The sequence below is a fragment of the Amphiprion ocellaris genome, chromosome 4, assembly GCF_022539595.1.
Source record: "Amphiprion ocellaris isolate individual 3 ecotype Okinawa chromosome 4, ASM2253959v1, whole genome shotgun sequence".
Taxonomy (NCBI): domain Eukaryota; kingdom Metazoa; phylum Chordata; class Actinopteri; family Pomacentridae; genus Amphiprion; species Amphiprion ocellaris.
Genome location: NC_072769.1, coordinates 26393713 through 26409127, shown reverse-complemented (window position 1 = coordinate 26409127; position 15415 = coordinate 26393713). Strand labels below are relative to the sequence as shown.

Genomic DNA, 15415 nt, shown 5'->3' with positions numbered 1-15415 from the left:
GCTGAAAAGACAAAAAAAAACAAAAAACAAAAACAAGTCACCTGAATGTATCAGCTGGCCTGGAACAAGACGTTTAAGGGACTGAGATGTTGTGTTTCTGCTCTCCTATAATAATGTTCCAAAATCCCTTATCTTCTGTAGAGCCTCGATAGAGGAGCTGATAGCATCAGAGCTAAACAATTTTAAGGATCCAGACAATTTGGGTGCCGCTCTAAATGGAAACAAATCTCTCCCTCGAATCACATTCTTAATGACCTCATCAGCAACATGCTCTCACTGCTATCAGCAAAAACATCGTCCTCTCATTAGTGCTCTGACTAGCTATACAAGGTGATCCTGTCTGCGCAGTATTATGGGAGGACAATAGGTTAATATTCAAAAGTGTCCAAATGTCACTCCTCATTAACATCTACACATTAATAGGAGAACATGTCATCTTACCTGTGATTTATTACCGCTGGATGCTTTTGTTTGACCCTTCCGTCTGTCTGCTTTAGTTGCAACAACAAGACAAAACTGTCTAATCTGTCGCTGCATCGATTCTGGTTAAAATTCATAAGATAAGACGCAGAATCAGCAAACACACTTTTAATACACATCCCAAAACAGCAATTACATCAAACACATCTACTGTAAATCTTCAGTTTCTATCGCAGCGCAATATTTTCCATAAAAATATATCAGATTATTTCTTAATAATACTGCGTGCCACATGGGTTCAGTCTCACATTCTCAGAGATAGCGAGGCTTAGACCAGGTCACTGAGCGCTTAACGGCAAGAGCATGCAACTTCCTACTGCATAATTCCCCATTGCTTTTGGACAACACCCAAAGTATGCTGGAATGAACCCAAGCTAAGTGTGAATGTGTGTGAAAGTGTGACAAAATACACCCATTTAGACAATAATCGCAGGGAGCATGTTTATGGGTCATTAAAGGAAAGCATACTGTGATGAAGAAATCTCACACACTAAGCTCCTGCTCATTAGGGAGAAGCGGAGGACTCGACTAATTACTTTACAAACATGACAGGCCACGAAGAATGTGTCATAATCTGCCTCATGAGAATTAGCGTGCACCTCTAAAAAAGCGCCATTTCAGAATCAGTGTTGTTTCATAACTCTACAATGAAAGCAAAGTGTAGGAGTCAATGAAATGCTTCCACAATAAGAGCACTTGACAATGCAAATCTTAGTGGATATTGAGTGATTTTAAGCATTTAAAACCTGAGAGAAAAATAAACTAAACTGAACCGATTAGGCTTGATTTAATGGAAGATAATGGCAAGATTGGTGGTTGGATCATTTCACAGCCACAAATACTAAACATGTAGATGCAGTATCACCATAGTCTACCAGTTTTAGCTCATTGCCACAAGCAGATTGGTGATAAATCTAAGAAAACAACAACACAAAGTGTCTTAGTAATGTTTCAGGCCACCACAACAGCTTTCAAGTGTCTCTGAAACTCAGTTAGTGGGATGAACACCAATATTCCAAAAAGACAAGGGGGTTAGAACCGTTTTAAATCCGCCACCATCATACCAGTGCCCAAAAAATCCACCATCACTTGCCTCAATGACTACCATCCTGTGGCACTTCCACCCATAATGATGAAGTGCTTTGAGAGGCTGGTAAAGGACCATATCATTGCGACACTGTCCCCTGAACTCAACCCATATCAGTTTGCTTACCGGCCGAACCACTCCACAGAGGATGCCATCTCCTCTGCTCTCCATCTGAGCCTGGCACATCTGGAGGACAAGAGCACCTATGTGTGAATGCTGCTGGCTGACTTCAGTTCAGCATTTAACATGATCATCCCCCAGCAGCTGGTAAGCAAACTGAGGCCACTGGGTATCAACACCCCAATGTGCAAATGGCTGCTAGACTTCCTCAGTAACAGACCACAGTCAGTGAGAGTGAGAAACACCATCTCCAGCTCCATCTCTGTCTCCATTGGATCCCCACAGGGATGTGTTCTTAGCCCACTACCGTTCACGCTGCTGACACATGACTGCTGCTCTGCATCCGCCTCAAACCACATCATTAAGTATGTGCATGACACAACAGTAGTGGGTCTCATTCAGGACAATAACGATCTGTCCTACAGAGAGGAGGTGAAGCGACTGGTGGACTGTTGCAGCATGAACAATCTGCTCCTGAACGTTGAGAAGACCAAGGAGTTAATCACTGACTTCAGGAGGAAGCAGTCCAGCCATTCACCTCTCATCACTGCCAATAAATCTGTGGAGGTGGTCAGCAGCACCAAATTTCTGGGGGTGCACATTACAGACAGTCTGGACTGGTCATTACACATCATCTCTGGTCAAACGGGCTCAGCAACATCTGCACTTCCTGCGATGGATGGAGAGAGCACAGCTGTCCCCTCCCATCCTGACCACCTTCTACAGAGGCACCATAGAGAGCTGCTGACCAGCTGCATCTCCATCTGGTTTGGCAGCTCCAGGGCCTCAGATAGGAAGTTGCTGCAGAGGGTGGTGAGGACGGCAGAGAAGATCATCGGGACCTCTCTTCCATCCATCCAGGATGTTGTACACAAGCGCTGTCTCAGCAGAGCCTGCAACATCATCAGAGACTCCACACCCCCCCACCATGGACTGTTCTCCTGCTCCCCTCTGGGAGGAGGTTCTGCAGCATCAGAACGAGAACAGCCAGGTTCTGGAACAGTTTCATCCCCCAAGCCGTCAGACTCTTGAACTCAAATAATCCTTCTGGGCACCCGTAGTCACTGTGAAAACATAAAAGCTACTACTTTTTACAATGTACGTGCAATACTGAAGCTACATCTTCACTGTAAAAGAAATATGTGCAGATGTGTATGTTTACAGGTGTGTGTGTGTGTGTGTGTGTGTGTGTGTGTGTGTGTGTGTGTGTGTGTGTGTGTGTGTGTGTGTGTGTGTGTATATATGTGTTGTTTAAACAAAGAGATAATACCATTTTCTGTTAAGCAGATGCATATTTGGACGCAACACAGAGTTGGATAGACATCAGTCTGACATTCACTTTATGGCTCTTTATGGCTAGTTGCTCATCACTGGTCTCCTGCAGGGGGTTTGCCAGAGGTTTTTTGGGGGGTTGTTATGTTGAAAAAAACAGCTGTCTGCTGCCATAAGTGGTAAGAGTGAACCAAAACAGGCTGCAATGCTCAAACAACGAGGTAAAAGACACTGAAATGTTCGATGTAGCCCTGGGAAACCGCAGAGCTGGGTGGTGATTCTCTCTCTCTCTCTTGTGACAACTGGACATTTGATCCATTAATAATATAAAGATATTGATTAAAGTAGCTTTAATGCCTTAATTCATTAGATCCCAATAATATCAAGACTTCATTCAGTAAATAGATGAGTTGCATAATGTTCCAAAAAGAAAAGTCTCCAGTGTTTTTCTAGTTGAAAAACTAATTCTGCTTTTTACAGATAATACAGCATGTTGTAAATAAATCTTTTGACATTTAGTGCTGAGTGGTCATATTTTACTGAATAAAGACTCTTTTTTTTTTTTAAAACAAATAGTTGTTTCACAGTGATTCCAAGAACAGAAAACATTTCCAGCTACTGCTTATTATCCAACACTAAATTTCACTGAAGGTTTGGGGGGAAATTCAGAATGAATGTGGTCTTGTGCAGACTGAAGGTTTAATAGGGACAATCATGTACCCAATCAGAGGATTGTCATAAATCATAAGTAGTGACATTTCCGCTTCAGATTTAGGAGATATCAAACTAAAGACTTTTTTCTATTTTAGACTTGGCTTTGTTTGAACCGTGTTATGTATTTACACAAACAACATGACCTGTGTAGCCTCTGGGATATTTTTGGAATGCAGCGCCCTCACTTCTTTGTGGGGTAGCTGCTAAAATTGTTTTTTGAACAATGTGTGTGTGTGTGTGTGTGTGTGTGTGTGTGCATGCATGTGCAGACTGACAGCCACCACACTGAACCCAGTGACGGGGTTCTGACGGGGCTGAATGGGTCAGTGTTCACAGGCCTACATCAAATGGTGCTCATGTGTCTGCCATAATAACCGTCATTACACGCCACTCAGCTGAATCACCCCGGCAGCTTGTAAAGGGTGATGAGGCTTTCTGATTGAGCTGTTTGCATGTTAACATTGAACTGTGCCCTGTTTTCAGACCTATTATTGAGAAATAAACAACAGGGACAATGATAAGGGAGAAAACTTTTGGCAGATAAAAGTATTTGTTCTTTTAAAAAAAAAAATGTTATCTAAGGGAGATTGACTGAGCCTGCATATTTTTTTTTTCCATCAGTGCCCTGCTTTAACAATCACACAGTCTGACGCATCCACAGCTGGAAGCTGCTGACTCCATCCACAGTCTTCCACTGTTGTCCAATGACTAGCAATGGTGGACCAAGCGCTTCATTCAAGGGCACCTTGAACACAGATGAGAGTGTTTCTTGCTTCCCTGTTTGGATTCTCTCAACTGGGATTCAAACTGGCACCCTTCCCATTACCAGCTAGCATCTCTAACCTCTAAGCTTCTGCAGCCTCATGTATGTGTGTAATCAAATAGTTCCCGCTCTACAGTAGGCACTCTACAGTACGCATGTGTTATGCATAGTTCCCCTTGGATGAGCATTAGGCTTTACTTGATCTCACAGCCCTAAGCTTCCCATGTGCGTCATACCAAGCTCCTATCGAGCAGAAAGAAGTTTTCACTGTATAATGTTGTAAATGATTAAAAATAGCAGAGGGAAGCATGGAAAAGAGGGAGGCGCTGCTGGAGTGGTGGCGGGCTGTGCAATCTCAAGCAGCTGCAAATATGCTCTCTTGTATGTTGAAAGTATTTATAGTGCTTTTGTATTTTGTGATTTTCTCTTTTTGAAGTTGAAGACATTCTCCGTTATCAACGCTCAGAGACAGAACGAGAGAAAAGAAACATGCACAGGGAGGGTCACGACAAAAAAGAAAAAAAAACAGATGTCAGACGCCTGCTCTTGTTAAATCCAAGTCATTGTTTAAGACGTAGCATAAATAACGGCTTTAATCCACTTTGCCATTATCTGGGGCGGACGAGGTTCGTGTGATAACTGCCTTATTGCCTGACTGGGTTGATGCAAAACGCTATTGGCAGAATTCCTCCACAGGTATGCGGTCTGACAACATAACGTCCTCAGAGAACGGTGGGGGTGTTGGATCAAAGTGATGCAAACAGACAGGGTGTCATGGAATATGAAGCCTGGAAGGTCAAATTTAAGTGAAAAGAAAAAAGAAAAAGAAAAAAAATCAAGTGTGCATGTGTGAGGCTGAGTAAGCTCAGGACGGCGAGGAGGAGCACAAAGAAGGTGGGAGATGAGGCTCAAAACTTGGTGAGTGGAATGTGAAATGCTACGCAGAATGTCAACCAGAAAAAGGAAAAGAAAAACGGAAAGGTGTTTTCTCGGAGGAAAACAGCCTACATTCTTATCATACAGCATCATACAGCAAATGCAAATCATATATACAGAATGGATTACCGCTGGCAGGGTTTGTGTGTTCAGGTAATCCTGTAAATATTAGAAAATCGTGAAATCGTGGAGATGATGGAGCCCCCGGTAAAGAGTGGAAGAAGTCAAACAGTGCTTGCTGGGTCAATTTTTCTTTCTCAAATGACCCTGTTCAGAGGCCTAAAGCCAGCAGGACACTGTAGCACATGCCAAGACTGAAATAATCCAGTCGCACTGAGAAAAACACAGTTTCTGCAGAGCAATTTCCCATGATTGTTACCAATAATGTTACACAAACAATAACCCACCCGGTCAAGCATCAAGTTAACATGACTGAAATGGCAATTCAGTGGCTTTCTTCCAAAAACAAACACTGTCTCTTTCACCGTATGTCTGGTCTGCATGACGAGCTCACGCCAATCTGATGCGTCCCTTTGTCTTTATCTGTAGAATCATGCACTTCTTTGAACACTCCCCTCTCTTTCTCCCTCATGCTGTGACTAAGAACGAAAGGCAACAGCAAACAAGGCGGACAAGGTTGGCAACACAAACAATGATAACATCATCCATGCAGTCCCAGCAGCGGAACCACAACCGTGCATATATCTGCTACCTAATTAGATCTGTGTGCGATCTAACGTTTGAGTTTTAATCTTTACGAGAGCCAGAAAGCAGTCTGACGGGAAATCTTTACAAAGCAGATCTGCAAGTCGGGCGTAATTAATGAAAACATATAAAGCCGTTTAGATGTTTGAGGACACACAGGAGAACCGGAGGAAGTGGTTAATGCTGACTGTAAGTTATCAGGTGCAAAGGAGCCCGCGGGGTTTGCTAGCAGACGCTCTTTTTCTTCGTGTCCTGGCTGACAGTAGGGGCATTAACTAATCTATTGCTGGGAGTTAAGTGCCTCATGAGCAAAAGAAGGAGATCCTTATCCTCTCACACTCAATGTTCATTTATTCAGCTTGGGCAAACTGTAAATTAATTGCAAAGTCATGACCTGCTGGCTATTGTGGCTCCCCAATTAGTCTGTGTTTTTCACCCACTGAGCCTTTTCCTCTCCGTTCTTACACCGCTAAGCTGCTCCACCATACTGCGTCGCTCCGACGCTTATCACAGCCATCGCCGCAGAAACCAACAAACCCAGCAAGCAACTACGACTTCTGCACCTCCACGTACCTGTTAGAGAGCAGTAAGAATAATATGACACCGCCGGCCGACCGTTTGCTAAGCATGAGGCCTTTATTAAATAATGTTGCTCGTTGCCATGTTTGGAATGGCTTTTATTTTCTTTTACATTATAATGATCCGTGGGATAAATACTCAGGATGGTATCAAGTTTAAAACTAATACCTTGGTCATGATGAACGGCGTGAAATATGCGGCTGCTCTGAAATTCTGTGTATTTTATTAGGAAAATAATCTGATTACGTCTCAGCAAAAGACATAAAGTACCTCTTATGTGAACTTGAGCACCTTAACCGGAGGCCTTTTCAGCAACTTAAACTATGAGGCCCACTTGAACTGGAGCTGCAAGTGTGTCACACATGAAGGCGAAACTTCAGATTGTTACAAATGAGACACGTTCCACGGATTGTGTGCATTTGTTTTGATAATATTCACAAAGCAGGTTTATGTTTGTAGTTACCATATTTTCGCGACCATAAGGTGCACTTAAAAGTCTTAAATTTTCTCCAAAATGGACGGAGCGCCTTATAATGCGGTGCGCCTTATGTATGTGTTAAATACAGAAATAGCACCCGGAACTGGGACTGCGCCTTTTAATACGGTGCGCCTTATGGTCGCGAAAATATGGTACCTCTTCATACCGTTGTTTTCTTAGTGTTGGAGTGAACTTTGAGTGAAGAGTTTTCTAATCATCAATTAGCCTGTCAACACCATTAGCTAACACAATGTAGCATTAGAACACAGGAGTGATGGTTGCTGGAAATGTTCCTCTGTACCCCTATGGAGATATTCCATTAAAAATCAGCCATTTACAGCTAGAATAGTCATTTACCACATTAACAATGTCTAGACTGTATTTCTGATTCATTTAATGCTATCTTTATTGAAAAAATGCCTTTCTTTAAAAAAAAAAATAAGGACATTTCTAAGTGGCTCCAACTTTTTGAACAGTAATGTACATCCAGCATCACTGCTTTATAATTTCATCTCACTGATCCCTGTTTACTGTTCTTATGGAGCTGTAATAAGTTCCTGCTAATGCAAACAGAACATCAGCTCCAATTAAGTTGGCACCAAATCAAGCAGGACTACAACTTCTTTAACCTTTAGCTGCACAAGTAATTGGACCCTACACTCTTCAACAAATGGGTCAAAAATTACCTGCATAAGGATCAATGTGTTTTTATGCTATTTTTGCTATTTTGGTTGAAAATAATTTGTATTATTGTTTGTATTATATTTTTGTCCACACAAGAATGATTTCATGTTTGACATACATTTATTTTTCACTTCATAACAGATTTGGAATGTTTTGATAATTGGAAAAGAAGAAGAGTATTACACAGAGCAGTAATAGAATAATGTCAGCATCCATTTTGTTGACATTTTCCACTCTTCCTCCAGCTGTTGCTGCTCTCTGTCCCTCCAAGTTTGTGTACTTCACCTCTTGTATGATACTATCAGTGATAAAGAGCTTGGAGTAGTAATACAAGTATTAGAATTTCTTTAAAAGAATAAAAGGTAACTTAAAAATTTAAATGGAGTACAAGAAAACGACCTCACCACTTATGCGTCTAAGGGTTAAGGTGCGTACGGAGAACTTTGTAGCAAAATCTTGAGGTCAAACATCAAACTGAAGCAATAACAATCAAAGTGGTCTCATAATGGGAAGAGGCTGGAATTCAAAACTGCGATTCACCATCATAATGTGGAGCTCATTATCCTTCGCTTAATACAAAACTGCCCCTTCTTGAAGCTGCAGTTTGTAAAACAAGGAGCTTTGATCATGCGGCAAATGAACTGTGAAGGCAAAATTATTTTTAGACCCGACGACACAAGAGTGGCACAACTTCCAAGCCGCAGTGGTGTGCATCCACAGCTCCGTGTGCCTGGGTCGCTGTGGGTGAAACTGTAGCTCTGCGAGCCGAAGGGGGCTCAGCGGGCCTCACAAAGAGGCGGCCTTGTCATCAGAGGTGAGAACACACCATGCAGCCGGCCCATACCCATACCGCTGGCAGAGGATACATTACCCAGCATGGCTCTACAATGGCTGCCACCTTTTCAAACAAGTCCTCCTCTGTGATTCTAAACTCTGCATCCAGACTTTAGCTCTGCTGGTGTAGTAAAAACAGCCATTCAAGCGAGAAGCGCTGCAGATGGCTCCTACGCTCAGCACGAGTAGAGAAAATAATGTTCATACTGCCTGAACTTTTCAAAGAAGGAAAGGATGAGACAGATTTCTATTTCAGATGCAAGTGAAACATGAAAGCCCCATTTGAAAAGAAGAGCTTGCCACCCAGTTTCAACTCGGCAAAGACTCCTGCTGTAATTAAATAAAATTCTGGATTTGTCTGTAAGTACATTATTTGCTTTATCTCTGTTCCGGCATTAACAGAGTCACCCCGAAAAACTTATTGTTCTTTAGTTTAATCACAGTTTTAACTTTGACAGAGATGCGCGAGGGCCTGACGGATTACAGTTTCTCACAAAACAAACTTTTCAAATAGCTTCCCTCATGATGAAAATAAAACAGGAAGCTGCGAAATCAACATCTACTGTATAACATCTACAGAGGGGGATTTGTTTTCTTTTCACAGTCATCTCTCTATTAAGCTCCACAGTGCTGAGCCAATTTCCGTTTAGAATCTCTCAACAAAGCCAATGGATATTTAGAAACCTAAAATGTTCATTTTAATTAGAGACACATGCAAATACCACTTAATTCTGCATTAATTCCTCCAAATATTCATTACACTGAGACCAATGATACTCTAACAGAATCTAGAGGTGTAATGAACGATCAGAAATAACATTCTGCCGCCGTCGTGCCAAGTCACGCAATGCTGCAAAAGGATAAACACTACGTCTCACTCCAAAACAGACAGCCGCGCTCCACTGTGGAGCTCTTTGGTTTATTTTGCAGCAGCAGAACTCAGCACACCGAGGTATCAGTACACTAAGGCTTGTTTTTATCTGTCACTTCAGATTGTGAATGGTACAGTAGGTAAGTCACTGACTGTTTCAACTTTCCTGTGCTGCTGAACTCGATAAGTTTTCTGCCTTCAGACCGGTACGAATGAAGAAAACAAAACACTAAATGAGGCCTTTCAGATTATTTACAGACTCTTCAAAGACACCTGTCTTATTTGCACTCGCTGACTCGAACCGTGTGCGAACGTGTGTCCAAAAAAAAAAGGCATTTTCTCGCGAGGAATGGCGACAACCAGTCTTGCAGGTCACCGTCAGACAAGGTTTGCTCAGTTTTTCACTTTGCCACAGTGCTTCAAAATTCAAATGTTAACCCTTTTTCACGTCAAATCTCTCTGCAATCTCGTTATACATTGTATAATGACAATAAAGAATATTCTATTCTATTCTATTCTATCTGTTTATTGTCCTCTGAGAAATACAGCCTTAGATCACAAAGTAACCTATGACTAACACGCCCAATCAAACTGATTGTCCTGGACGTAACCCCAACCTTAATGTTTCCAAGGAATAATAGCGTTGGTATTCATTGGTGATAAAAGACGAGCAAAAAAGGTTCAAATGCATCGAATAAACACTTGAAATATGCTTCATGTGCCATACTATTTGCATGCAGTCCCATGACACTACGTTGGAATAAACAGCTCCAGTTCAGAGTAGAAGAAGCAGCTTAGAGTCAATCAAACATCTTGTTTTTCTCTTTGGTTTTTAAGATACTGAATATTTGCTGGTATCCAATGTGATATTGATATTTTCCAACTCATTTTGGCCAATGCTAATGTCGAATGCACTTTTTTTTCCCCCACTCAATTGCAGAAAACATCAAGTCTCCTCTGTAGTGGAAATAACATGCTGTTATGTCGACTCTTCTTATGACAGCCCACTAGCAGGCGCAGACTTAAAAAACTACCACTACTAATACATGCTTCTTCAATGTAAGTCATCCACTGAGCCAATCAGAAAGCTGCGTCACTTGAAACGTTTTATTACTCCGCCAATGAATGGTGGAGTTATGTGACGATCGGCGTACGTTTGTCTGTCTGTTTGTTAGCAACATTACGCAAAAACAGTGTAACAGTTTTGGATGAAATTTTCAGGGAAGGTCAGAAATGACACAAGGACCAAGTGATTAGATTTTGACAGTGATGCAGCTTATAGTCTGGATCCACAGATAAGGTTAAAGATCTCTGTATCATTGCAAGATAGTGGCACAGCATCACTGTCACTATGACAACAAGTGAACACTGCGTCAGCTGCCTGCTGACGATCACATGATTGTGATCCTACTACAAATCCATCTTTGCTGACTTATCGGGACTTATCTGTCAGAAATGATACAAGGAATAATAGATTAAATTGTGGGGGTGTTTCTGAGTCCCATCAATCCCTGCCGCCTGCTACATATTTGGGTCACGTGATTCAGCATCCGTACATAATGTACACATGCATAACACACACCTGTGCTCAGCACAAGGTCATTTTGTTTGTGGGTACATCTATGTTAAATGGCCACATTCTGTATTGCTGTTATTTCTGCCATGAATCTTTTCAAGATTTCACCATCGGAAATGATACACCGACTGAGCAGCCTTGGCAGAGTACTACGCTCTCTAAGTGGTTTTCTTGTTTATTCTATGCAACATTTTCAAACAAAACTATAAACTATTAGTCCAGGGGTGTCTTATCTTAGTTCAGGGGCAACATACAACCCAATTTCATCTCAAATGGGCCAGACCAGTAAAATCAGAGCATAATACCCTATAAATAACCACAACTCCAAACAAATGTTTCCCCTTGTTTTAGTGCAAAAAAGTACACTCTGAAAATGTTCACATTTACTGAAGTATCTTTTTATAAAACATTATGAACAACCTGAAATTTTTGAAGAAAAAAAAGTGCAGTTTCATCAGCATTATGCCTCAGTTTATCAATAACACATTACACCTTACAGATCACAGAGTAGCTACAAAGGCACAAAACATTTAGTCACAGATATCTGGAACTGAACAATATAGTATTTTAAAACTTGTCAAGATCTAGAAATGATTTTAAATTTACATTCATTTTCACATCTGTGAAGTAATCTTAACCTCCTGAACTGACTCACTATTAAGGAAGACGGTTAAGTTCTCCCCCCGTCTTGTAAATGTTTCAGATTGAGAAAACTATAAAATTTATACACAAAAAATACATAAAAGTTGTGTCAGTGCATGAACAGCAGGGTTCCACCAAACTCTTTTATACTGAAGCTGCCAACTGACATCATACTTCACAATGTCTTTAAATAGTTTCACAGTAAGGATTCATTTCCAGCTATGTAACTTTTACACCTTGCAAAGTGGGACCGGATTGGACCCTCTGGCGGGCTGGTTTTGGTCTTGTTTGTATTAGCCTAACATGCATCATCTGCCTATTTTGCCTATGTTTGATTTTAAGGCCTTCATCAGCTGATACAGAAGGCGTGCTGATATCATCCCATCTCACATTAAAGTCCATGAGGCAATGTCCCCTCCTGGCCAACACCATCAGTTGAGACAATTCCTCGCTGGCATGATTTAATTTCCACTCAGCACGTATTTAAAAACTTTCCCATATGCATCAGAACAGGTACATTTAAGATGATTTATTGGCATTCTGCTGAGCTCACAGCATCGATTCGGTTTCCAGCCATGCAGCTCCAGACCGCTCACCATGTGCTGCTGGCTTCACGCTCGCTCACTCTCTGGCCATTCCGTGCGCTGACAGAGGGTTTGGCTTTGGAGAGGCAGAAGTGCTGCTGCTGACTGCAATATGTGGCCACAACGCCTGCCAGCTTCTCCACTGAGTATATTTCATTACTTGTTATTTAATTTATCCCCTTGTTGTTGGACTGCTGTGCAGTTTCTAACAACATTTAGTTCATGCCAAGAAAATTTATGCCCACTTGTTTTTCCATAAAGGAGATTTCATCTATTCGACAAAAGGAAATTGAATTCCTTGTGGATGGAAAACGTGGCTGTTAAAATGTGGCATGAAATTCCCACAGATAAGGTCCGGTTAAAACAAATGGAGATTAAAGTATGAATGGAAAAGTTTTCTGTGTCAATCAATATGTCTGCCAATTCGCACACCATTTGCCAATGGCTTTCTGAGCAGACAATTGTAAGAGCCTTAAGTTAGTCACGCACATCCTCAGAACTTGAATGAAAAGTAGCAAATGCGCTTCAAAGGCATGAACTTGAGGAAACGCGTCACCAGCCAACGTAGACCTTGTTAACATTCATGGAGAGTTTTGCAAAACACAATTAAACTGCTGGTTTGTCTTTTTTTTTTTTTTTTAACTCTCATTTTCTTTTGATCCTCTAACATCAGCCTTTTCTCCAGGATGGATAATGGGATGTGAAACAGGAAAGTGTATTGTCCAATGTGCTGATTAAATCACTGGTAATTGCAGCTGGTATGCTCAATCATACACAACATTAAAGTGGATTGAATATAAGTTAACCTCATGCTTGATTAAATTCCTGCTGCTGCAATATGACCTCCTTACATGTGATTAGCCATAATTAATGGAACAACTTCAAAGATGCAGTTTTCCTAAATTTATCTCCCCTCTTGTCTTTGTTCCATAAATTAGGATGCAAAAAGCGCGAGTTATAATTTATTTATTTATTTTAAATCACACAGATTCACAACTACTTCTGCTGCTTATCATCAGAGCTCGCATGCGTTTGTTAGATAACATTTAATATTTCTCACAGGAGCCCCTCTGCTCGGCTCTTCCCTGTGATGGAAATCTGTTCTGACCCGAACATTTGCGCGCCGAGTGAAATAGTAACGTCAGGACTGTATTTAGAAAACCAGCCTCCTCCAAAAAAAAAAAAAGATGACAGGCGTGATGTGTGGAGCTGCCAGTCAGCGTGAGGAGACCTGAGCTCGACAGGAGCCTCTTGGGTTTCCACGGCAGCTCTCCGTCCTGTCACTATTACCTTATGAGCGTTTTACCAACAAACAGCGCTCCGTCAATCCTGTGCGCACTCGGGGACCCGCAATTTAATCCACAAGCCATATCATAATTACATGTGACGCACAACACACACACACACACACACACACACACACACACACACACACACACACACACACACACACACACACACACATACACACAGGCACGGACGCACACACAATTTCCTGGTAGTAATTTGAACATTTCGCTGCCATGATTAAGTTAAAGCTCCTGGCTGGAATAACAGTGATAGTGGGGGAAGCATTAGTGGGCTTCCCCCGTGGATCTGACAGTGTCAATAATTGCTATAGTGTTTCTCCGCGCGTTGAGCTGCTCAGCTGCCTGGTGTGGGTCAGTGAAATTATATCCGCTTCAGAAGTGGGCTATAAGCTGAGTTTAACTGTCCATTACACCCAGCAGCCGAGTGAAGAGTTTTCTGGGGTAAATGCGGCTCCTGTGCGCTGATTTATGGCTGATTCCAGAACATCAGTGAGGGTTGTTTGTATCTACGACACACACGGTTGTTAAAGATGACCAAATAAAATGTAAAAGTAACAAAATATGCAGTATAAGTGCGTTTTCCGGTTCCTACTTTTAAAAAAATTTCTATAGAGTTTTTGTTTTGATTTGTTTTTCTGTTTTACGCACGCCCCATACTTAGATTTTTTCGTTGTTTTTTTTTTTTTTTTTTGTTTGTTTTGTTTTGTTTGTTTTTTTTACTTCCCAGACTCACCTGCGTTCCTGAGCTTCTTGTTCCGATACACGGAGAAGATGACCAGCAGGTTGCCCAGGATGTCCACGACGATGGTGAAGATGAGGAAGCAGCCCAAAGTTGTGGTGACCCACGGCGGGCGGCTCAGCACGGCGTCACTGGAGCTGTTCAGGTGGGACCCATTTATCACCATTGTACACAACTTTTCGCACCTGTGCCAAATTTAACCTGCCGCCGCCCGTGGAGTTCCCGCTACGGTCCCGGTCTCGGGATACTATATTAACCTCCCGTGGGTTTCAGCTCCATCCTCTCCCACGCACGCGCTTCCCCTCCTTCTTCTTCCTCTTCTTCTTCTCCTTCCCCCCCGTGGAGCGTGGGCTTCAGCCGGCTGCCGTGAACGCGCTGTGGCGGTGCTGCTCGCCTCGCTGTCACTCCTGCGCCCGTGTGCCATTCACTTTGTCGGTATGCATGTGTGACATGAAGCCGCCACTTCCTTCCCAGCATGTGACCAGACAGTCCGGAGAGCAGCGCTTTTATTTCGGGGGGGAAACACTGTCGCTCGGTGGCGACGCGTGGAAGCGCAGCTCCGACAGCGTCCTACTTCTGCGTGTTCATTCATGGCTTTGTGGCAGCTCGCTTGCCTTATTTCAGCAGCCCATTCATTATTATTTTGAAGAATCATTCATGGTTAGTTTCCTTTCAGGAAAACAAGAAGCACAAACCTGCAGTTAATGTAGCAATGCGACAGCTCCGGCGTGCGTAAAAGCGCAAGGACGCGTGATTGGAAGGTGTTTAAATGATCCTAAACTTACATTTCTCACGATTATGACTATAAACATAAGGGGAAAATTTAGAAAGATTGTATTCAACATTACAAAAGTAACTGTGCAAAAAAGTCAATGTAAAAATGCATCTTGAAAAAGCATTTCCTATTTCAGTGACAGAACTATTGCACAAATATTGACCAAACTGTCAAAAATGAACACTGTTTGAGGAGGTCATCCCTCACATTGTGATTTCATTGGCACCCCAGATTCTTCCTCGTCTGACCCACAGAAAACCTACCCA

The 15415-nt window shown here is 42.1% G+C and overlaps 1 protein-coding gene across 2 annotated transcripts in view; it reads right to left on the bottom strand.

Annotated features, from left to right (window-relative positions):
* The window catches only part of mtnr1aa (melatonin receptor 1A a), a 40465-nt gene extending 25604 nt beyond the window's left edge, over window positions 1–14861 (bottom strand). The window contains exon 1 of one of the 2 annotated variants that reach the window (XM_023272459.3): window positions 14369–14861. In XM_023272459.3, the coding sequence (XP_023128227.1) occupies window positions 14369–14540 (172 nt within the window). In that variant the 5' untranslated portion in view covers window positions 14541–14861. The remainder of the gene's footprint in view (window positions 1–14368) is intronic. The other variant, XM_055010320.1, reaches the window with a different exon arrangement.
* Between the last annotated feature and the right edge of the window lie 554 nt (window positions 14862–15415).